This window comes from Eumetopias jubatus, unplaced genomic scaffold (assembly GCF_037043125.1).
Source record: "Eumetopias jubatus isolate StellerSeaLion01/CBP00866 unplaced genomic scaffold, mEumJub1_p1.0 scaffold_1, whole genome shotgun sequence".
Lineage (NCBI taxonomy): Eukaryota > Metazoa > Chordata > Mammalia > Carnivora > Otariidae > Eumetopias > Eumetopias jubatus.
Window position 1 is genome coordinate 68,710,581 of NW_028274807.1, and position 24,543 is coordinate 68,735,123.

At 45.3% G+C, this 24,543-nt stretch overlaps 1 protein-coding gene across 12 annotated transcripts in view; it reads left to right on the forward strand.

The window, feature by feature from the left end:
* The window catches only part of KALRN (kalirin RhoGEF kinase), a 694,375-nt gene that overhangs the window by 583,189 nt on the left and 86,643 nt on the right, over positions 1 to 24,543 (forward strand). For 6 of the 12 annotated variants that reach the window (XM_028091298.1, XM_028091299.1, XM_028091300.2 and 3 more), the window contains exon 1: positions 1,152 to 1,351. The exons of the other annotated variants lie outside the window; for them this stretch is intronic. In XM_028091298.1, coding sequence (XP_027947099.1) covers positions 1,267 to 1,351 — 85 coding nt within the window. In that variant the 5' untranslated portion in view covers positions 1,152 to 1,266. Of the gene's footprint in view, positions 1 to 1,151; positions 1,352 to 24,543 lie in introns of those variants that run through there. 12 annotated transcript variants of the gene reach the window in all.

Sequence of the window (24,543 nt, forward strand, 5' to 3'; positions counted from 1 at the left end):
CTGAGTGATCAACTTCTGTTTTTTTTTTTAATCCTCTCACAAACTTCCCTTTTTTCTGATCAATGGGCCTTCTCTACTTTATGTGTGTGGTATGGTTCCAGAAACCCTTTTTTTCCCAAATTGGAGCACAAAAAAATGGGAGAGATGACCTGTGAGTGATAAACACAGTGGTTCATAGGAAGGTCCAGTGGATGTGATGCAGGTGGGCTTCATGGTGCGAGTGAGGGATGTGAGTGTGTCCTTGAAATATGAAAAATATTTTTAAAAGAAAAGCTTGGGGATATAAGGAAAGGAATGATAGACCCACGGAGTGTGGTTGGGGAGATGGTAAATGAAGTCTTCCTCCACCATAAGTAAGATGTTTGGAGTTTCTCTGTAGGCATTCACCCAACTGGAACTACTAAATGTCTCTCTAACAGGTACTTACATGCATATGTCTTTAAACTTCTATTAGCAATCCTGTTTTAACAATCCAATTGTTAACATAACAATCCTTTCTCCTTCTTTTATTTATTTACTTTTTCAATGAGGAATTTGACGATCAAAAAAGTGAAGTGACTTGCCTGAGGTCAGTTAGTAGGCAGCAAAACAGCTTTGAATTTTGGTCTTATGATTTCAAATCCAGAGTGCTTTTGCACACCATCATTATAGGCCAGGAGCCTATAAAAAAACTCAGGCGCTATTATCATTATTAGCATTAAGTAGTAAAAGGAGGGAAAGAAAAGAGTTAAGTGAAGGTGTTTTCAATGCAGAGGAAGCGGTCCATGTTCCAAGACTGGGGGGTGGGGGGGGCATCTGTTACAGAGAAAAAGCATTATTGAGTCTTGAACCTTCTAAATCTGCTCCTCTCCCACCTCTTTGGCCTCCTCTGGTGGTGTGTTTGCTAAGCCAACGCTGAGGAGGGGAAGCTGCACACAAGGACAAGCACCTGTTGTGTGCCGGAGGCTGTGCGTACCCCAGACCCGGCCCCCGGCGCTCCCCCTGCGTCCACATCCCGGCCGCTGGCGGGGACTCCGGCCCACAGCTGGACTTTGGAACTCCGCCCCCTGAGGCCCTCCCTCCCCGCCGGCACCCCGCCCCTCTTCCCCAAAGTGGCTCGGGCTCCCAGAAAGAGCGGCGGCCGCGCGGCGGGGACTGGACGGCGGGCCGGCCGGGAGGAGGGAGGGGACTGGCTCGCGGCCGCGGCGCTGAAGTTTCCTGCCCGCCGCGCTCCCACCGGCTGCTGGCGGCCCGGGCCATGCCGGAGCTCCGGGGCCAGGCGGCAGCATGAAGGGCGGCGACCGGGCTTACACCCGAGGTCCCTCTTTGGGGTGGCTCTTCGCGAAGTGCTGCTGTTGCCTCCCGTGCAGAGGTGAGTGGCTGTGCGCGTTCGCGACTTCTTCTAGCAACGCCTGGGCCGGCGGGGTACGAGGGAGGGGTGGGGGCGGTTGGGGGATGGGGTGGGAGAGCGGCCGAGGGGGGTCGCTGGGCCCCGCGTTCGCGTCAGTGTCCCTAGCAGAAATTGGGCTCGCTCGCGGGGAGCTTCTGACTTGGATGCTGAGCTGCAGTTTGGCATCTCAGTTACATACTTGTCAGCGACTTTGGATGTCAGGACGCCAGCCTGCGGAGGGGGATGGGGGGATGTGCAGGGGGGCCGCCGCCCCCCTCCCCGCACCTTTGTGTCCCTGTAGTGGCCGACTCGCACTACCCTGCTCTCATTTGCATATGGATCTCAGCTGAGGGATTAAGGAGTGACTCTTAGCTATAGGAATGTGTTTGACACATGTCTCTACACTAGGAACTATTTTTGCCAAGTGACAATTTTCTTCGGGGACTGGAGCGGGTTTTTCTCTGCCTGGGCTTTTTGCAGACTAGCTGGGTTTGCAGCTCTGGGCGGGAGCTTGGCTCATTAATTAACCAAGAACTCTTTATGTACCCAATTAGGGCTGTATTTAATTATTCTCCTAATTTTAATGTTATTGAGGTTGCAGGAAGCAACTAATTTCCCCAAAATCAGCCTGCAAAACAAGATGGTGAGAACGGCCACAGAGAGAAGGTTATTAATTGTGGAGCCTCTCCTGAAAAAGAAATGGGGCCCTTCCTAGGCAGAGTGCCCATATGTTCCTAAAGCGTTCCTATGGCTTTAACATTTCAGCTTGGAGGGTGGGGGAGGAGAGGTTTTGTTTCTGTGTGGTTAGAAGTGAGAACGTAGCCTCTCACTTGACATTCACCCTTTTTAAATCTTACCTCTTGGACCACCCCCTTGACAATGCCCCAGTCTCCGTCCTCTTCCTCATCTACCAAGGTCCCGATGGAGCTTCCTCTCCGAGTTCCTGACAAATAACCTCACCCAAGTACCCCTCATCATCATCATCTACACCACACGCAGAGCAGAGCCCTGACGCATTCTTCATCCTGAGCTGATAGAAGGCTACAACAACTAATGAAACTTGAAGGACCTTTTCTCAAGTCATTACAGTTCATAATGCCAGCGTTAGTCTTTCGATCTCTGTGTTTAATTAGAACAGCCTGCAACTTCGTGGTAGCCGGCTCCAAAAGCCAGAATTCGGATGGAGAAGGAATCGTAGAGGGCCAGGGACCCTCACCAGAATTCAGCCTAGTTCAGCAACATTGAAAACCAAAGGCTGGGAATTGGAAGGAAGGGGACATAAAAGGGAGAGGAAGCAGGAAATGGCCAAAGGGAATCTGAGTGGGTGGGATTACTCCGAGGGCTGAAGGGTTTCCGAGCACGATTTCTTGGGAGCCCATTTCCTGTCAAAAGGCAGAATTCGGGGACTTGGGCAGAGCTTTTTCTAAAGCCCCTGCAGCGGCCTGCTTGAATCCAGATGTGTGGCAGCCCCAATTTGCCTGCAGAGGAATTCTCCTGGGGTCTCTCAACCCTTGGCTTTGTGTATGGCCCCGGCTGCCCCTCCCGCTCCGGGGGCCCAGGAGGTGGGGGGTGAGGGGGAGCTGCCTCCAGCCTGCAGGACTAGGAAAGTGGTGGCTGCAGGCTCTGTGCCTTGCAGAGGGGTTGTGGGAGGAAAGGGGGTGTTGCAGAAGCTGGAGCCAGAGCAGGTGACCAATGACCCTCAGCTGAAGATTGAGGGAAGCAAAAGACCCAAGCAATGAAAGCTACTTTAAAGGGGAAGGAGAGGTGGGTGCCTAGTCACCTTCTCCTGCTTTCCTCCATACTCTTTCCCAGATGTGAGATGTGAAGATGGCAACCTGGGGCTCAAATCTGAGGAAGATGGCGGGCAGTGAGTTAGCCACCCTTTAAAGAACTCTTGGCCTCAGCTGGGCAGGGCGATCACGATCGTGTATGAGGTATGGGGCACCACCCCGAGGCTCTCTAGGTCTGCTCTAACAGAAAAGAGAGATCCAAGTCTCCACCCAGACTGGAGGCATCTATTCTTTTCGGAAGCAGATTGCAAAGATAAGGTCTTGCACTGAGTTTGAGCACCTTGCCCAGAGCCCCAGAAACGTGCCTCTTGCCACCCGGAGAAGGGCTCAGGAAGTCTGAGAGGCTGGCTGGCATGGAGGGCAGCACCGCCTGGGACTGCCGGCCTCTTTTCAGTTGAACCAGTTACTCTGGTTGTACAGACCTAATATAGTTGAGAGGCAGCTGGCTATTTGGCCCCTCTCTCTCTCTCCTCCTGAGAGAACGTGGCTCTCCTACTGCTCCAGGAGCTGCACTCTGAAGCTAGTGGGTCAGAACCCACCACTATGGTTCCCAAGTCAAGGGAACCTTTCCCAACTGGCTTCCGGTCACTCAGAATTCCAAGGACAGAGGAAAATCTAAGAAAAGTCCTTCTGGAGTCTGAGGAAAACAGGACGTGGAATGTTCTGGCTCTTTCTGACCAACCCAAAGCTAAGTGAGGCATCCTGGACTTTCTCTGGTGAATCCTAAGTGGTTGTGATTGTTAGCACGAGGTTAAGAGTCAAGGTTTTAGTGATGTACCTGCGTGGTCTTTAAATATCATATTTGAGGAAAACGTGGGTGAGATTAGCTGAGCCTGTCTTTTGATTTGGAGAAGTGAGGAAAGCAACTATCTTATCGTCTCTCGGTTTTTGGTTCTATTGAGTATGAGGACGTTCAAGGGGTTTGGTGCAAGGTGATCTTTCTTCCCTCCCCCGAAATTGGGGTTGAAGGGCAGGAAAAGTGAAAACCAGGGGTAGATGGAAATACAGACGAGGTGAAAAGGAAGAAAGACAGCAAATACATTTATAACTGCCTTTTTGGAAGTGAGAAAGGGCCAAACGTGAGCTAATAGCATGTGTGCGGCTGAAGGCTGATTAATCATTGATGTCACACTTTGTGGGAAGTTTCAGGATTGCTCTGGCTACTTAGACTTTCCTTTAAGGCTGAAGAAGTGGGTCAGCTCTGGATTCTTCAGTTATCTTAAATTTTTAAAAAGCACCTTGTTTCAGAGACCAAAAGGAATTGAAATCACCAGGAGGTTGCTAAGTTATGTATTACAGACTGGAATTCGTGACTTCTAAGATCATGAAGCCCAGACATTTTTCTGACCTTGCTAGGTAGAAGCCAGTGTTAGAGCTTTTAATTTTCTAGGACTCACTTGTAATTAACTCCGGGTATGTGGACCAAAATCCCTTCTTGGAAACCCTTCCTGATCACTGTCCTCCTCTGCTTCTCCACAGTGTGCACAGGGTTTACTTATATTTGTTTATTACTGTATCACTGTCCCTGCATCTCAAGCCTATATGCCCTGTGTGTCCCCATTTGCGCTGCAAGTGCCCGATTCAGGCGTCTGAGTCTCTCAGAGGTAAAGAGAGGAAGGAGCGGTGACTTAACCGGACTGAATCAGCGGAGAGGGGAGGTGCTGGGATCACATTCCCATGGCTTTGTCACCACAAGGGCAGTTGGGTTCCAGCCTGACTCTGACTTCCTGGGGCCTGGGTAAGGGCCATGGGGCTTCATAGGGCATCCCAAGTCATCTTCATTCTGCAAGCTCTCTTTTCCCCCTACCTTATCCCAGAATCACTACGCAGGGACCTCATGACTTGATGTGAATGTCTCTTCTTTGGCCTATAAATGAATACAGCTTATTTTATAAACTGAATTTAATGTGTGAAAGCATGACATCAAGTTCCTTTAGAAAGGTGCTGGTAAGTAACCTCACAGAGAAGCCCTTGTGACATTTACGATTAGTGACTTAATTCACCACTCAAGGCACAAAATCCTTGGGACCTTGATGCACATACTCTTTTATTTCTTCATCTTCCGGGACCTGCCTGTATCAGAAGGAAAATGGAATCACCCATTTAGCATGTATGTTTTTCCAGTGTATCTCTTGGTTTTTCTGCCTTCTGGGGAGATACCCTAACATGGGGAGAATTACCACATACACTTGACTGTCCCCAACCCAAATCCTGTTTCCTTTCCCCTATCTGATTCTCTGACTAGGGAGTAGCAAGAAGGATATCAGTTATTACCTGGATAACAGTACTGACTGCCAGTTGTATGTCCCTTGTAGAAGTAGGAGTGTATGGGTTTGGTGGGATGAGGTGGAAATTGGAAACGGAAGCCGAATATCCCTCCTCTGGTACGGCTGTCGGTCCCACAATCACCAATAATGCTGTAGGCATCATGCCCATGGTTCCACGTGCTACAGGTTCTTAAGTCCTAACGTGGGATGAAAAGGTAAAAATTCAGACTCCGTATTTTTATGCAAAATGATTTTAAGTTAAAAAATAAAAGTGAACCTTGGGGATTCACTTCCAAGCCCCTTATTATAGTCATACCTTACACTGGAGAGGTGTTATTGATATTCTCCTTCTTCGTGACAGTTCCCCCTGAGAATCTTGATGCTGGTCTCTTCTGCCCTGAAGATATTCCTCATCCTTCGAAGTGCTGCTCCTCTTTAAGTGAGGGAGTGGCCGCATGGCCTGCCCTCTCGTTCAGACCAAACCCAGACTTTTCCTGAAGGAGGGCCCTAGAAAAAGCATGCATCTGAAACCCAAGAGAGGGCTTCTTGAACAGAAGGGGCTAAATCATGGAAAGTTAGAGATCATTTAACAGATCTTCTTCTATAGAGGAGGAAACTGAGATAGAGCCACTTAGTAGCAGGTCAGAACTAGAGCCCTTTTCCTGTGCTCTTTTCTCAATGCCATTATTGTCTTCATGAACATGTGGTTTCTCCTACTATGGGCACAGATGAGGTCGATCCAACTGAGAAGGGTAGAGGCGATCCCCAGACTTGAATTTAGGTGTTTGACTGTCGATTATCTGTAGCTTGTGGGGGGGGGGGGCGGTGGGGGGGCGGAGACTGCATTGCCTGGAGCCATTTGGAACTGGACCTACCTGGTCTGCTTTGAAGTGCTCTTCTGTCCCAAGACCTTGGAAGGTGAAGGCTATCACATCTCTGTCTGTCCCAGAGCAGCTTGTGCACGTGTTCTTAATAAATGTCTGTTCACATTTTCCCCTCGGGCTCAAGTGAACTCAGAAGGTCCCTCCCCCCGCACTTTTCTTTTTTTCTTATCCCTTTTCTTGAAATGTACCCTTTCAGGTGGAAATGAACCAATGAAATGCATTCCTATCATTTTATCTTTGAACGTGGTCACTGGCTTTTACGTAACACACAGTGTTTTAATTCGTTTGACAAATGTTTATGTGCTGACTGCCTGCCAGCCCCGCATTAGGTCCTGGGGGATGGGAATTGTAATGGTGCTGCTCCCGCTTGGCTGTTGTGAAGATTAGTTAAGATGATATATGTAAAGGGCTTAGCAGAGCACCAGGCATATAAGGTCCTTTAAAAAAAAAAAGGTAGCTACTAATGGTAATAGTAACTGTAATACTAGATACAGACTCTGTCCTCAGGGAACTCCCACCTAAATATCTGGGGGTCCTCTGGGTGGTAATACTGTAAATCTACATTCCTACACAATTTAATGGTCTTGGTTCAAACCATTGTCAACTGCGCCTCAATTCTGTGGCATCGTCACTGGGTGGGGGGGGGAGAAAGTTTGTGATCTAGAAGTATGATAGGGATTTCCTTCTTTTTATTAAACCAATTTTAAAAAGAAACACATAACACTCCTAGTATTACAATCTGTGTGTGTTGCATGAAAGGGCGTTCCAAAAAAGATACTGGCAAGAATCCTAAGCATCCCTGAGTTATTCTTCTCTGGGGGAAAACACAAGGTACAAGAATTGAAGCATAACTGCACCAGTATTAAGGTTCAGATCCTGAGAACCTACCTTTTATAAAAACACACCAGTTCTTCTTGGCTGCCCTTTGATTTTGGCTAACGATCTAATGATACACATTTTTCTATTCACTTCAGCCAACATTTATTGCATATTCATCATATGCAAAGCTTTGCTGGTCTTCTTTAGGCTGTTTTTGTCTAGATAAAAATCACCACCTGCTGCCCACAGCAGCCTCCAAGGTTCTGAGGTTTGGCCAGTATCTTGGTATTCCTTGTAGATAGGGAACATGGGCAGCTTGGCTCCCCATCGGGTGTGTTCAGTGACTAATGGAGGATATCTTTCCTGATTGACCAGCAGCCTTCTGTGTTAAAGCTCCTGGAAGGAGGGGAGCCCTGGTCACACCTGGGAGATAGCAAGAAGGCTGCCAGGTTGGCTTCAGCCAGGCAAAAGAGCAAAGATCAGAGTTAGAGAACAGGTTGTTCCACATTTTTTCTCCATTTCCTGGTGACCACAGTGAGGGAACTGTCATGTTGAAAGGAAGGGAAACCCCTTCTACTGCTAGATTGAAACAGTACCTCATAAAACATTTCTGTTGCCAGGTATCTGCTTTCCTTGGGGGCAGGATCGTGTGTGTGTGTGTGTGTGTGTGTGTGTGTGTGTGTGTGTGTGTTCCCTTACAGCACCTGGGTGTAACAGGCTCTTGGGACATTCCCAATTTCTGCCCTCCCACTGTTAGAACCTCCATATTGCTCCCATGGAGAAAGGGATAATTTTGCATCTTTTCAAAGGGGACCCAAGCCTCACTGTTAAAAAGAATTGCAGGGGCTCCTGGGTGGCTCAGTCAGTCAAGCATTCGACTTTTGATTTCGGCTCAGGTCGTGATCTCAGGGTGGTAAGATTGAGCCCCATGTGGAGCCTAGTGTGGAGCATCCGTGCTCAGTGGGAGGTCTGCTTGAGATTCTCTCCCTCTGCCCCTCCGTGCCCCCACCTCCCCATGCACGTGCTCGCGTTCTCTCTCTCTCTCTCTAAATAACTAAATCTTAAAAAAAATAAAAAAGAATTGCAAACACTCCCAATACCGCACAAATTCTGGATCTCAGTCTCACGCCTGTGCAGTGCCTCTTTCTCTTCTCTCTCTACTTAGAGCAGAAATTCTTGAAGGTTGGTCACTGGGGAACATGCTAGAAATGCAGATTCTTGGCCCCATTGACTCAGACCCAGCAGTCTGTTTTAACAAGCCCTCCAGGTGGCTTGGTTTCTTTGTTTGCTCTTTTTCTTTCCTCTCTTCAACTTTCCCTGACCTACCTACCCGCCCCTTCCCCCAGCTCCAGCAAAAGCTTTCTATAACAGAAGACATCCTGCTTCCCTGGGGATTCTTGCTTTGAGAAGTGGGAGATCCCTGCATGACTCACTTTCACTTGTCAGATGGGTAGGAGTTAGGAATCCCCTACATTTTCCATGAGCTTTACAGCCCCCCAGGGTCCAATAAGGGAAGTTGTGGCATCCTTCTTCCTGTTTAAGACTCCTTTGCTTTTATTTTGTTTTCCTCATTACTCTTAAAGGTAACTTGCTCACTACAGAAAAAAATCAAAAGTTAGGCAAACAAAAAGACTGTGAAAGTATAACTTTTATAGCATAACCCTAACCACCTCGAAACAACTACTTAACTACTTCATATGTCCTTTTCTATATGTTTACCCCCTTAATAAATGGGCTCATATTTTACATTTTGCTTTATAATCTGATTTCACTTATTCTTTTGAACATCTTCCCAGGTAGAGGCATTTCCAGAGTGTGTGTGTGTGTGTGTGTGTTTTAGATTTTTTATTTAATGGCTTATTTTAGCAGGGGGGGGCAGCGGGGGAGGGAGAGGGGCAGTCAGACTCCATGCTCAGTGCATAACCCGACTCGGAACTCCATCTCAGGACCTTGAGATCATGACCTAAGTCAAAACCAAGAGTCGGAAGCTCAATCAACTGAGCCACCCAGGTGCCCCTCCAGTATATTTTTAATGGCTGCAAAGTGTTTCACTGGAGACAAGACTTGAACTCGACAAGTGTTAGTATTGATTTAATATAATGGTTTAGAATTTAGTGAAAAGGCATGAGGACGAGCCTTGGGTGAAGAAATAGATCTTTCTAGAACCAGATTCTACAGAGGACTGATCTTTGTCCTGGGGCTTACCTATGTCCACTCCCCACATCCCCCTTTCCTTCCCTCGGGATGTATGGTTTACCCCACCAGAGACGTGTGATTTATTCCTCAGGAGATCAGTATGCACTGTGGCGAGGGCATATTTTTTCCCACTCACCTTTCTCTTCTTATGTGGTGTTAGGAATCTTTTCATTCCTCGACTTCTGACGGATCATGCAGTTGCTTTCACTGAGCAGACCTAGGGATTTTTCTTTTATTTATTTATTTGAGACATACCTTTGAAAATAGTGTATTTAAAAATTATTGTAACTGGGAAAGAGAGCCTTGATTATTTTTTTCCCTAGAAAAATCATATATAAATGTTGGGAAAGCATTTAGAAATACAAATAAATGAAAATAAAATTTCATTACCTAGAGATAACCATAGTGGCATTTTGAATAATCTTTTTAACCTTTTTTCCCATGTATGTATTTTTTTGTTCAGAAATATGACATAGTAGTGTTATAAACTTTCTTCATATTACGTATTGAACAACTTCTATGACGTTTTTCTGTATGCCTTCAGTGAAATGCTGGAGCCAGCTCTGCTCAGGTTGGGATTATTAAATATTCAAGGTTTTGAGAGTGGATTGATAAACCATTGGTAGCTTGAGATCAGCCAGATACCACAAATCAAGGTTTTTTTTGTTTTATTCAAAGAGCTGGTTTATCAAGCATACCACCAGATGCACAATTTTACCATGCATAAATAGGGGTTTTTTTTTTTTCAATTTTCAATCTCTCTATTTTTGGTTGCTTCTAATTTTGGCTATTATAAGCAATACTTATAATATTGCTTATAGTCTTAGAGTTAAGTCTTGGCATGCCCATCGTTACTTCCTTAGGATAAATCCCTAGAAATGGAGTTCCTGAATCAAAGAATATCCAGAATTTCACAACTTACTTGTTGCCACTTAAACCCCCTGCTTCACACCCTTTGAAAGGAAGAGTGTACTGTTCTTTGTTTTAAGAGGATTTATGAGAAACATTCTCTGAGACCAAGGAATTTCATGTCTCTCCTGTTGTTTGCTTCTGTTTACATTTTCTGAATTAACTTAATTCTTTTTATATAAGGAAACACCCTGGCCGAGAGCCTTTGATTCATAGGCTACATACTGATATGCAAGTTGTAACAAATATATATTTGTGTTTATGCTGGATTGAGAGGCCATATATCATAATGATTAAGAGCTTGGACTCTGGAGCCAAAATGAGTTTGAATCCCAGCCCTGCTACTTTATCTGTGTGATCTTGTACAAGTTATGTAAACTCTGGTTCATTTTCCTCATCTGGAAAATGGAGATGATCAAGGAATCTAGTCTTGGGATTTCTACGAGGCTTAGATGGGTTGATACTAGATTGATTACTAGATCAGGTAAACCGCTTAGAACTGGCACATGGTAAGTTCTAGGTAACTGTTAGATTATTGTTAGCATTAGCAAGTATATAGTCTCCATGGAACTGTGCCAACTATCACAAATGATTTCATTAGCTCCTTCATCATATGGGAAACTGAGCTGAGCATTTCTTGTATCAACCTCCAAATACTTGAATACCATGTGTGGCAGGTACTGGACTAGCAACAGTAGAGAATTTAAAATATTTTCACCCCCTTGAAGATCTTGCCATCCAACTTGGGAGCTGCTCCATAAATATGAAACAGTAAATAATAACCAAAAAAAAAAAAATGGGAGGGGGGAATAATTGCTGAAGACAATAAGAGGAAAGATACTCCAAGGTCTTACCTGACTGCTGTCTAAAATAATTATGCAAAATCTGATGGGAGCACAGTGGCCTGGGGTGGTCTGGGAAGACTTCTCAGGAGATAGAAGGTTCTCTCTGGGCCCTAAAAGGTAAGAAGGGGTTTTCAAAGGACTGAGTATATAGTGAGAGCAAAGCAGCATGGATGGGCAGGGTACCACAGAGGAAAACAGGTCAGACCTGCCTTCTAGAACTGTGCTGTCCAATTCAGTAGCCATTAGCCATATGTGGCTATTAAGGACTTGACATGAGACTAGTCCAAGTTGAGATATACCATAGGTACGAATTACATACCACATTTTAAAGATTTAGTACAAAGAAACATTGTATGGGAATCTCAATAATTTAGATATTAAAATTAATTGCACCTGTTTATTTTTACTTTTCAACATAACTAGAAAATTTTAAATTATATAAGTTATATAAAATTATTTTATATTATATAAAAAATAAAATTATATATGTGGCTCACATTTATGTTTTGAACTATATCTCTATTTGGATGGAGCTGTCTGAGAGCTTATATAGTCCATGATACAATGATGTGCCAGAGTCGAAAGTTTCCGTCCCATCCCAGGGCCAATCCGAGGCTCTCCTCCCTGCCGTCTCCATAATTCCAGGAGGATGCAGTCCCTCTGATGCCAAAAGAAGCCCACGGGCCTTCCCAACTGAAATTTTCAAGGGAGGCAGTTACATATTTTCCATTTCTGAGCAACATAGTTTGTGAGGAAACAGACAGGGCTTAAATTGCAAGTTCTCCCCCAGAGCTCAGACACGCCAGCTTTTAGGGAAGATCCTGAATGTGGGAAGATCCTGAAAACAGTACTGAACAGGAAGAGTGACATTGTGCTCCCATCTCCCAACCCCCTAACCCCTCCACCAACTGACTTTCCGTCCATCGTGCTCCTTTATGTGACACAAAGAGCGTTGCTGGCCGGCAGGTCCCCAGAGTCTGAGGGGGAAGATGGGTCATGTGGCGGGCCAGGGCGGGACGGAGATGCAGAGATGTGACTAGGTGGGTGCGTGGAGCCCCAGGCTGAACTCATTTGTCCTTTAACTGGATGATGTGTGAGTGTTCGACTGTATCATTCTGAGCAGCATCTGTGATCCTAATTTTTGTCCTCATGGGGCATCACCAGGTCCCTGGCTGAGCACAGTGCTATCCATCATTTCCCTCTTTGTCTAGAGACAGCCGTATACATAGCTTGTCTTGATTATATATCATAGAACACTAGAATTTTACAGCATCTCAGATCATAAAGATCTCAGTTTTAGCCACAAGAAGAGCACTTTGGGAAAGAGAAGCGACTTACCTCAGGTGTCAACTGGTAATTCATTAAATGATACCATTCTGCCTAGAGCATACTGCTTGTATTTTTGTAGAAGAGATGGCGAAATGTAGAATAGTCCTGCCTTTAGTTTGGGGTGGGGGATGCAGAGGGTAGAAGCACTAGATCAAGTCTGAGAGGAGACCCAGCTCTTTGGAAGGAATCTAAGGATGAGGAACCCAGTGAATCAGAAATCACTCTTAGGTTCCTGGAACTGTGTCCTAGACACCTGCTCTAGATTTGCTCCTGTAGAAATCTGCCCCACAGTGTCCGCTTACATCTGGTGTTTCTAAATGTCTGGAGGGATTCTGGGGGAACTTTACTGCTCTGAAATCGCAGCTGGATTCCCAGAACCTAGAACTGAGGGCTGGGTCCCGCTGGCTCTAATGAAATCAGGGTCTGCGCCATTGGCTTGAAGTCTCGAACAAGACTAGCCAATGCAGGGGACCTTCTTGAGACATCTCAAGGGGCCTTCCTGTGACCTTCCAAGCAAAATGGAAGGTCAGGTTGATCTGAAGCCAGGCCTGGATAGCCAGTGTGCTAGAACCCCAGCTCCAGAAGCTCTGTAATTTGGTTCTTCTAATCAGGTTCCCATGAAGCCTTCCTGGAGAACCCAGGATGTCTGTGGCTGCCCCAGTATTCCAGGGGCATTAGCCAAGGTCTCCTGGACTGGTCATTTCTGACTTCTCCAGGACTAGGGAATAGTCAGAAATCATAGCCAGTGAACATAGTGGGCCTGGCCCTGCCCTCGTGAACTACAGTGTAGAGGGGGCAAGAGATGGCACATACCTTGTTCCAAGTGTGCTCCGAGCATGTATGAGAATATCTCTTGGTGGGAGTGGAATTTAGATTGGGGCAATAGGAACCCTGTCTGAGAAACTAACAAAGGTGCCGAAAGTCTTGTTACTACCATGCTTCTGGTCCCCAAATGGGTATTATTTGCATTCTGGACTAAGTTTAAAGAGTCTTTTCCAAAAAGTTTTGCTAAATATTATGGGAGAACACAAGGGAAGCAGAATAAAAGAAGCATAAAGCCAGACAATTTTCTAGAGTTCATGTTTTTGGTACCTTGGGTGAAGCTGGCTTGCTTCAAGGGCTCATGTGCCATTCTTTGGTCCCCAAGCACCAGAGGAACCTGTACTGTGTCCATAGGGGATCTTTGCTGAGGCCCTCCCTTCCTAATTCATGACCTGGGGAGCTGTCATCTTGTGACTGGAACCTCCCTTCCTACGTATTTTGACCCTGGAATCCAGGGAAAGGGGCCAAATTCCCGTTCACCATTTAGCACCTCGGGCTTTCCCACCTGGCTTAGTTTCTGCTCAGAGGCATTGTCATCCCCCATGGCTGCCTCCTGCAGGGATACGCCACTGATCACGCATACTGGCAGGTCTCCACTGAGGCGGAGTGACCCTCTCTTGGCAATGTTGGAGACTCTACAACATGTAGGACACTGTACTCAGGGGACTCTGAGATCTTTTCCAATTCCCATTTCACAAAGGGATTTAAAAAATATCTGTTTATTTGGATTCTGTATGAAAGCAAGGGGAAGACCTCAATAACCTTTCAAGGGTTTTTTTCAGCCTTTCTAATTTTTAGATCCCTTTCTTTGTGTGTGCGCTATGGTCAGGAAATTCTGCCCCCTTCCCAATTTACCTTACATCCTAACCACCAAGTCGTGCCTCCATTTTAGAGTGGCAACAGCCAACTCCACCAGAGTGTCTACGGATCTCTTCAAACAGCCAGTTTCCCAGCCCATTCCCAGTGAGGTGGTCAGATCTAAATTTAACCATGACCTTCTGCCAGCATACACAAGCTAGAGCTGCAAGAGCAAAATCAGAGCTGGACTGTTCTCTCACTCTCTCTCTCTCTCTCTCTCTCTCTTTCTCTGTGTGTGTGTGTGTGTGTGTGTGTGTGTGTAGGAATTAAAATAGAAGGTGAACAGAGCTTCCCAAAAGGCCAGGTCAGCCCTGGGGGAAGAGAAGATGTTCAGGGCAGGGAGATGTATAGTCATCCCAGGTGACAGAGTTTATGCTAGCTTGGTCGGGTCCCTTGGAGAAGGTCAGCCAAATCCTCCACCCTCTCGGTTTCCTCCCACTATAAAGTATCTGTGACGTAACTCACCTGGATTTGTAATTATCGTGGCTTCCTGTCAAGCATTCTACCACAATTATGTGCTCACTCTTGTCTCTTCTTCCACAGTTACTGATCCCAGCTTCACGAGATATGATCTGCACATTGTTGTATAGATTTCAGTTCTTGTTTACTTGTCTGGCTTGCATCTTTTTCTGTATCAGTGGATACATACCTCAAACACAGGACAGGGGCAGTGTCTGTAATTCTGGTGGTGGAATGGCTTTGTACATTTTTTTATGCCAAAAATGTGTAAGTGCAAAGCAAAATTTAGCTCATTATAGTTTAGTCACACCTCTAATTTGTATTTATAGTCATGATTAGCATTCTGTACCATAAAACTCATACACATATATGTGACATCCTCTATATATATCTATCTATAGATAGATATATATATATATATCATTTTTAAAGATTTTATTTGAGAGAGAGCAAGGGTGAGAGAGCACAAGTGGTGGGGAGCAGCAGAGGGAGAGGGAGAAGCAGGCTTCCTGCTGAGCCGGGAACCTGATGTGGGACTCGATCCCAGGACCCTGGGATCATGACCTGAGCCGAAGGCAGTCGCTTAACCAACTGAGCCACCCAGGCGCCCCTCATCTGTCATTTTCTGTGAGTAAACTAGAAGAGTTGTGCAGGCAATTCACTCTTTAGCTCTGGTCTCCAAGGGAAGGGCACACGGATTAGGGAGGGTGAGACCGGTTCCATCTCAGCATTAGCACTTACTAAGCGAGTTGCATTAGTCTAGTTACTGAACTTTTTTATGCCAGTTTGTTCATCTGCATCCTTGGGAAAGTACAGGTATCTGTCCCTAGGGTATTTGTGAGGATTCATGTACAAAAGTTGTGGATTGTGTGTGTGACACTTAGTATAGTTCCTGGCTTCCTGGCACATAGAATGCACTCCGTAAATGCTAGTTTATGGACAATAATATTCTTTCTCATTATCAGATATTTCTCTGACTTATAGGGCAGTATTTTCGGTGAGCCATTAAATGGGATTGGGATTAGTGAGTATTTTTCAAAACTCTCTGGGAAAACAGACTTGTAACTTAGACTTGTAATTATTGGCCTTTTGCTCAATTTTTGATCACTAGGAGTGTCCCTGTTTCAAACAAGTTGCTGATCTGCTGGGTCCTAGGGCTGATTCAGGGTGAGAGTTTTTATTAAGAAAGAGATAAAAGGTCTCCTCCCTACACCTGGAGGCCAGTGTGTTGGGTTCTTAAGCAATTCTTCAGCAGGTCACTACCAAAGATCTTTATATTTAGTTAGTAGTTTAATGTATGCCATTATCCTGTATTCATGTCCAAAGTTGATCATCTTAGATGTGTTTCTTTAATTATTATAGTTATCAGCTGTATTTGGGTAAATATCTGGTCTGCCATTTATGGGTCAGAAATTTCTATTCTTTCTTCAGCAGCCAGTCAGAACTCCTTGTATTCAGTCACCTCATTTATCACTTTTAGACAAAAACAAAAAACAAAAAATAAAGAAACTTGACGTTTTGGTTAAATGTGTTACTAACTGGGTTTAGATTATTTTTTGCTATAGTGAAATTCACTTATAGATCTTCAGGTTTGCTGGGAAGAAGGAAGTCAAAAGTCCCCTAAATTGACTGCGTTTAGGCCTGTCTGTGCTGAGTGGGGTCATGTGCCCATCCTTAAATTGGTCCCCATGACCACTAAAATAAAAATACTAAAGTGATTTTTGGCCCTGCCTATGGGGTTGGGGCTGGAGGTGGAGATTGAGGGGGAACAGGATTTCTACTCACAAAGCTGGGCAATCTGGGGTGCTCCTCTGAAGGAGAAAGAGAAGTGGGTACTGGGGAGGCAGCCAGCATGTGACCTCTGTGTTGACCTGTGGGCCCCTTCGTCTAATGAGAAACCTCGGTGAGATGCAGCACAGCAGCAGCCCTCTGCCTCTCGTGTTGTATGTGCCCAGAGGACAGCATGACCCACCCCTCTGGAGGAGTGAGGAGGTTGTGTGCGGGCCTTGTGAAGAAATAACACAGGAACTGGGTCTTGAAGGGGCGGGGCATGGGGGATATTCTCCATCTAAGAAGTTAGGCAACGGAAACAGCACAAGGAAGGACATAACGTCCTGGGTATGAGTAGAGTGTTCTGGAAACAAGGAGCACCCAGCCATCTACTGTGTGTGCCTCTGGTATCTCCTTTGGCCTCCAGCTTCGGGGGGTCAGCCTGCACATCTCACAGATGAAAAGACTGAGGCTCAGAGAGATTCACCTGTTTTCCCAAGAGCATGTGGGTAACAAGTTGAATCCTGCTTTCCTCTCCATGTTCTGCTCTTTCTCCCACTTACCCCCTGCCCAACCCGATTCTGATCCTTGTATCAAGTTCCATTTTTTTTAATTACCAGATAGAATCTGGTACAGTTCCATATTCTGTCCCTGAAACTATGGGATGGGTTAGTGGTTCCAGAAGCAGCCTTTTCTTGCCAGGTATTACTTTTATTTGCATATATAAACCCTGTGCCGCCAAAGGTCTTAACCTAAGCACTGCCTGGCATACACACATACACGTTTATACCCTAAATAGCAGAGGCCTAGAAATGTTTGTCTACTTTTGCCAACATCTGACTGTGATTATCTTTAACCACAGTCACACTGTTTGTCTCTTAAAATAGCACTGACTCTCCCGAGGAGGCTGTTTGTGGTTGTCACGGCCCTCCTGGAGCTCTGGTCCACCTGCCTTCTCCTGGTAGCCTTGGCAGCCCATGGTTTACTGGCATTAATTTCGCTCTTCCCTTATGTTGACCCTCCTGAGTTCTTCCTTAGGATTCACAGACCTCTCCTGGTGGTCCCAGAACCCACCTGTTGACTCGGGTAACTGACGGTTTAGCTCTCCCTGCAACGTCCCTCTGCCTTTTTTCCTCCTACTCCTGGTTTTGCGCTCAGGCCGTGTCCAAATGCAGGGGTTGACTTCCCCAGAGGAGAGCAGGCTAAAGGCCAAGCAGTGTCTGACCTGTGGGACCTGGCCAATTTTTGCAAAGGGAGTATCCCTTCCCCCTGCCCTGAAGCATGGGTATTAAACATGCATGTCCTTGCTTTGGGTTCTGCCTCACAGAAGCTCAGCATTCCCCTCCTCGTCCCAGGTTCCTTTGCTTTAAAAAGTTGTCTGATTTTGATTTTGACCATGATGAGAGTAGCGGGAGTGAAGAAGGTGTCTTTGCTTCACAGTTTCTGACGCTGCACCTCCCTGCCCCACCCTCTGCCACCTCTTAGGATAATACATCATACCGAGCTAGCTAGGGAGAACCACCACCAGATAGAGCCTAGTGGTCTTATTTGAGAAGGTCCTTCTCAGAACCATTACTAGGATCAAGGGAATGAACGTCAACTTATACACATGATTCTGGGTTGTGTGCTCTGGACTTGGATCCTATCACTAAGAGATCTTTTTTCTGAAACAACTGGGGTGAGGTGGGGGGTAAACACAAAAGCCAACAGAGTAAGAACTCTGAAAAAAAATAGATCATCTGGACTGCTTTCCCATTTTTCAGGCTCTCTGTATGATTTGAACACTGTGTTCTCCAGCATGGGGGCATGGAGGTCATTCGTTGAGCTCTGGCAAGAGCTTCTCCCGGTGCCACCGTGGGGCTACATTGCTCTTCCTGAACCACAAAGGTTCTTTCTGCCTAACCTTGTAAAAGTAGAATTGAAAGTTGAGGTACCTAATTATGAAAAATAGGTTTGGGAGATGAAGGTTACAGATGAGCTCATGAAAGCCCTATAAATATTTTTATGATCCTTAAATTATCCCACTAAATAGGGAGAATGAGTACCATGTAATTTCCATTCTGTTGGGGTAGAAATGTTTCAAATCTAACCTGAAATTTGGACTAGATATTTTCCAGTTCGTTTTTGTGTGTAGATAATGGGTACATGAAGACACGTTCACCCCCACCCGCACTGAGGTCTTTCATCCAGATGGGGCTCAAAACTTTGTAAGAGTATATAGACTTTGGAGTCCAGCAGACCTTCCTGAATACTGGCTCTGTCATTTACCAGCTCTGTAACCTGCCATAGGGACTGAACTTCTCTATGCCACATTCTCATTATCAGCAAAATGAGCATAATAGCACCTGTGTGCATGGAGTGTGCAAATGTTACTGACAATAGCATTGAGATGCTTAGCATTTCTGTCATGCTGTAAATTCTCATAAAGAATAGCATATAAAATGTAGGGGTGCCTGGGTGGCTCAGTCGGTTAAGCGTCTTCCTCCGGCTCAGGTCATGGTCTCGAGGTCCTGGGATCAAGCCCCGAATTGGACTCCCTGCTCAGCGGGGAGTCTGCTTCTCCCTGTGCCTCTCCCCTCCCCCCACCCCCACTTGAGTTCTCTCTCTCACACTGTCTCTAAATAAAATCTTTATGCCTGGGTGGCTCAGTCGTTAAGCGTCTGCCTCCGGCTCAGGTCATGATCCCGGCGTCCTGGGATTGAGCCCTGCATCGGGCTCCCTGTTCCACGGGAAGCCTGCTTCTCCCTCTCCACTCCCCCTGCTTGTGTTCTCTCTCTCGCTGTGTCTCTCTCTGTCAAATAAATGAATAAATCTTTTAAAAAAATAAAAGTAAAAAAAAAAATTTTTTTTAAAAAGAATAGCATATAAAATGTAAATATAGACAATGGTGATTGCAATTGTTGTACATGTACAAGTGGTTAAAATGGTCACTTTTGTGTTATATATGTTTTATCACAATAAAAAGAATTTTAAAATTATACCCCCCAAAAGGCTAAGTATACGTGTGAAAGAGAGCAATTTATTAATTTATTAGAAACTGGAAGGAAGTTTACCAAAGCATGTTCTATGGAAGGATTCTGAAACTTTCAACTTTGATTTTTCCAAATCCCTACAGTAACATGATTTCCTTCTGCAACTGGAAAATATTGAGTTACAATGAAAGTCTAAATGGACAAAAGCATCACTCAGTACAACCATGCCAGGCCACCCACACTGTCAAGCAGGTCCCAGGACTCTCTGTTCTCCACCTGCCCCGTCGTCCTCAGGCTTGATGGGGGCAGGATCACAAGGGCAGCCTCTCCCTGTCCCGGGCCCCCACTGACCTCTGCCCCAGCCAGCTGTCTATCCCTGGCCACCGTCCCTGGAGGAATGGGGTGGGACAGTGCAGGTGGCTCCTTGGGGCCCACCGCTCTGAGCTGCACTTGACTGCAGGAGCCACAACCATCTGGACTCCCGATTACCGAGTTTCAGTACCTTAGGCTTTCTGGCATCTCGTATTTCATAAAGATGCATGTGCACCCAGAGGTGTCTCTCAGCCCCCGTGCTTCACCCGTGGCATCGTGATATATCAGAACACCCAAGAGCAGAGCAGCAGTTTGCCCTGCCTCTGTTACCCCCCTCCATTACACGTGACTGACATTCCCTTCCTCCAAACACACATACTAGAATGGTATTCTTGACACAGCTTCTAATCTCTCCCAAACTTTGACTTAACATAACTATGCATTCATTCAGCAAATATTTAATGAGCCTGAATATACTGAAACTTAAAACACACAGAGCAATAAAATTACATTTATTGAAATTTTTGCAGGAGGGGAATTATGCTTTGGAGTAATTACCATGTTGTCCTCAGATGGGACATCTTAGATCCTTAAACTTAGGTCTTCAGTGATGTCTTCTCTTGGATGGGGGCCTGCAACGGTGACGTGTGGCCCAGAGGACCACAGGAACTGCCCCAAGAACCAGAGCCTGAGATCTGCTTCTTACATGTCTGGCAAGCCTAGTGCTCCCACAGCACAGTGCATCATTCATACCTTGGCTGTGATATGTATGACAAGGCTGCTTCTTCATCCTTTCTCATGGTCGTGTCTCCTTAAAAATGCCGTAATTCTGATTTATAAAATATGGGAAGTTTATAAGGCCAATATAAGACAGTTTCTTTGAAGTTTCTACTTTTTAAAAAAAGATTTATATATTTATTTGAGAGAGAGAGAGTGGGGAGGGGCAGAGAAAGTCTTAAGCAGACTCTGCACTGGCGTGGAGCCTGACATGGGGCTTAATCTCACAATCCTGAGATTATGACCTGAGTCAAAACCAAGAGTGGGAGGCTTAACTGACTGCACCACCCAGGCGCCCCTGAAGTTTCTACTTTAAAGTAGACGTTAAAGTAAGGTAAATTGTGTTCCTGAATAAATTATACATAAAAATAAATTACAGGTAGATTTCAGGCAAATGTAATAGACACTATATAGGCAGTTAAGACAAATAATGGACTGGAGGAAAATACTTGCAACCCACATAACAAGACAAAAGATTAGTACCCAGAATACATAAAGAGTTTTTTATAAATCAATAAGAGAAAAACCAACAACCCAATAAGAAAAGTTAGAGAAACAAGCAGGACTTTAAAAAGCAATAAACTTTTGAAAAGATAATATCAGTATTAATTGGAGAAATACAAATAAAAATAGGATTATTTTTACCCTTCAGATTAGCAAAATTATAGATAAGGGGGTAGAGAAATAAACAGTTGTATACTGGTGAGAATATAAATTGATACAGTCTTTCTGGAGGGCCATGTGACAGAATCTATACAATTGAAAATATATTGTATCTTTGACCTCCTTCTAAGAGTATACCCTTAAAGAAGTTCTCCATTTGTCCCAGGATGTTCAGATGGTAATTTTTGTAATGGCTAGCAAGAAGATGGACAGCATCATTATTTCCAATAGGGGAATGGTACAGTTTTACTGTGAAACACTATGCGGCCATCTAAAACAAACAAACAAAATACAGACAGGAAAGTCTTACACTTGTTAAATGAAAAAATGTATAGAAACTTTCAACTATAAGCATGAACTGCTTTGTGTAAGAACTCTGCACATGTGTGCATGTGTGCGTGAGTGTGTGTGTGTGTATGAATGCATGGAAAATGGTCTGGAAGTCGTACATCAGCCATGGTAACTTCTAGATAGCAGAGGGGGATTGAAGTATGGGGGAATGGCTGGGAAGAAATTGGAGAGAGATGGAGGGCTTTTTACCCACAATTTTCTAAGGTATTGTTTGAAATTTCATGAACATATATTTATATATGGTGTACTTTTTAAAGTAATATGTATTTATAACAGCTTAATTTGGAAAGCATAGAGATATCACCGGTAATTCTAGACAGCTTGGCTTTAGTTACTTATCTCTCAGTCTTTTCTATATGCATAGGGTGTGTGTGTGTGTGTGTTTGGTTCAGTTTTATACTCAACATTGTATCCTGCTTCTTTCACTTAATGTTGTCTAAGCATTTCCCCACAGTTTTACAGATTCCCTCTTTGCTGCTACCTTTGAATGTTTATTATAAATTCACACCCTTCAAGCTTCTAGAAAAATGGCCATGAGGAACAGGTACCTGGAGACTGAGTGCTCACCCTGTCTGCCCACGAGGGGTGGTCAGTGGAGGGCAGCTAGGTCAGGCATGAGGATGACCTGCTGGAAATCTGAGGAAACCATACAGCATCTCCTCACCCCTTTCACCTTCTCTGGTTATCAGTAGACCTTCTGTTTTTCTTTCTCCCCAGCTCAGGTTCTAACTCTGACTCCTGGGAGCTGCTTTCTCTGCTACAGGCCTACCTGAGAATTGGGGCCAACGTGCAGGATTTGAATGTCATCCCTCCCCTCAAGTAATGGCATCTGAAAATCAGCTTAGGATGTAGGCGTCTGTCTCTTTCTCTGAGTTTTAAAGGTGAAAGAAAAAGACTGGTGCAGATAATCTAGATTTGTTCCTCCATTTGGTTAGTTGGTAAACTGAAACCCAGCAAGACCTGTGATTTGCCTAAAACTATGCAGCAAGTTAGCAGTAAGGCTAGAATCTTCCCCTGGGGTTCTTGGTGTGGCCCAATGCTCTTTTTACTCTACAATGAAAGGCACCTGAGCAGCATGCAGGCTGCCTGGAGCCCTGAGACTTAGCCAGAGGTGCTGTGGGCTGAGAAGGGGTCACTTGGGCTTAAGTTTTAGTTCATTCATTCCACAAATATCCTGCTCTACACACTCACACGGAGATGAGGTACATGTTCCAAAGTGGTATAGATGTAGTTATCACATAGTGGTAGGATTACTGAACCTTTGTTTTCTTCTATTTTTTCCTATAATAGCTATGTATTACATTTGAAACACAGAGCCATTAAAAGCTTGAAAGTTTGACTTTTTTTAAAGTCCTCCTGTTCATTTAAGTATTTTTAATTTTCAAAGTCATAAAGTACTTCCTAACTTTAGAGTAAGAAATGGGTGGGAAATTTTGTGAACCAGATACATCCTCTCTTCTCATGTGAGTCCGATAGTTCTAGGGTCTTGGACCTGAGTTCATGAACGCCCTTGTGTGTTTGCCCTTGCTGGGATCTGCTTCTGCATCTGTGACTGATAAGGAGTAGCAGGTTGTGGAAGGGAGTCAGGAGGAAGTGCATTCTCCCTTTGCTGCTGTCTGGTGAAGGAGCATGAGAGACTCGGGAGGAGGGGACTTAAAGCACTGCAGTCTGATGGCTTGGGAAAGGGCTGGCCATCTCTCAGGCCCCACAGGCATGACTGCATTACAGCACAAGGTTGCTTATTGTCATTCAGCTGTCCTTACTGTCATCTCTGTTTACTGTCAGGTAGTGACCTTTCACTGTTACTCTAAGCACGCATCATTATCTGACAGGTGGGTTCATGGATGAGGAAACCCCGGTTCAGAAGGGCCAGGAGGCGGAGCTGGAACTCAAATCCCGGGGTGACCTCCCTCTGCCCCTTGCCTCCTGTAGTTATGCACTCACACACAAGCCGGCACCTTGGCTTCCTTTTTATTCGTTTCATATTGAGAACATATTTATTGAGCATCTTCTATGACATCTTTTTCCAACAAATGTTTATTGAGTGTTTTAGTGCTCATGTCAGCCACTCTTGTAGGTGCTAGAAACACAATAGTGAACAAAAGCTGACAAAAACCCCCTGCCCTCAGGGAGCTGATATTCTAGCGAGGAAAATAGAGACAAAATGATAAAAGTAAATTCTATAGTAGGTATTTTTAAAAGTAGTGTGTTAACAGAAAAATGTGCAGTTCAACAATGCCAACAGGTGGGGAGATGCTTGCTGCTGAAAACACAGCCCGCTGTTCACTTTGCCACCACTCAGGGCTGCAGAGGAAACTGAGCTTGCTGGAAGGCAGGGAGAGGAAAGGAAAAGGAACCGTGGGCCGAGGCCTTTATGAGGCTAGCCAGGCAAATCAGGCTCAGGATTGGCTAGTTTGAATCATTTCAGTAGGTTCTGGAGTGCAGGGGCTCTCCCTAGCTGTCTGGTTCCTGGCCCTGGGGCTCTCAGGGTGGGTGGATAGTGCCCCAAAACACGGAGCCCAGTGAAGAAGATGGTTGGGGGTGTGGGCTCTGGATTGGTAGGTTTGCGTATGAAAGGCACCGTCCCAGTTGAGTTGTTTGCTGTCTCTAGGAATTAGGTAGCCCTAGGAAGAAGGGCTGTCCCTCCTAGGTTAGCAAGGCTCCAGATAGCAAAGCATCAGAATATAGAAAATAAAAAGACATGGTTGAGGGGCGCCTGGGTGGCTCAGTCAGTTAAGCATCTGCCTTCGGCTCAGGTCATGATCCCAGGGTCCTGGGATCAAGTCCTGCATCAGGTTTTCGTTGCTCACTAGGGAGCCTGCTTCTCCCTCTACCTGCTGCTCCCCCTTTTTGTGCTCTCTCTCTCTGACAAATAAATAAAATCTTAAAAAAAAAAGACGTGGTTAATACAGCAGGCTAAATGACAGTAAATACTACAGGGAAAATGAAAGGGGAAGGGAATAGGGACTGCCAGCACAGTGGAGTGGGGTGTTGCCGTTTTTAAATAGAGTAGTTGGGGGAGACTGTACTGGGAAGGTAGCATTTCAATGAAGACCTGAAGGCAGAGAAGAAAAGAGCCATATAGAATCTGGGGGAAGAACTTTCTAGGCAGAGAGGTTAGCAAGATCAGAGGTGGGAGCATATCTCATTG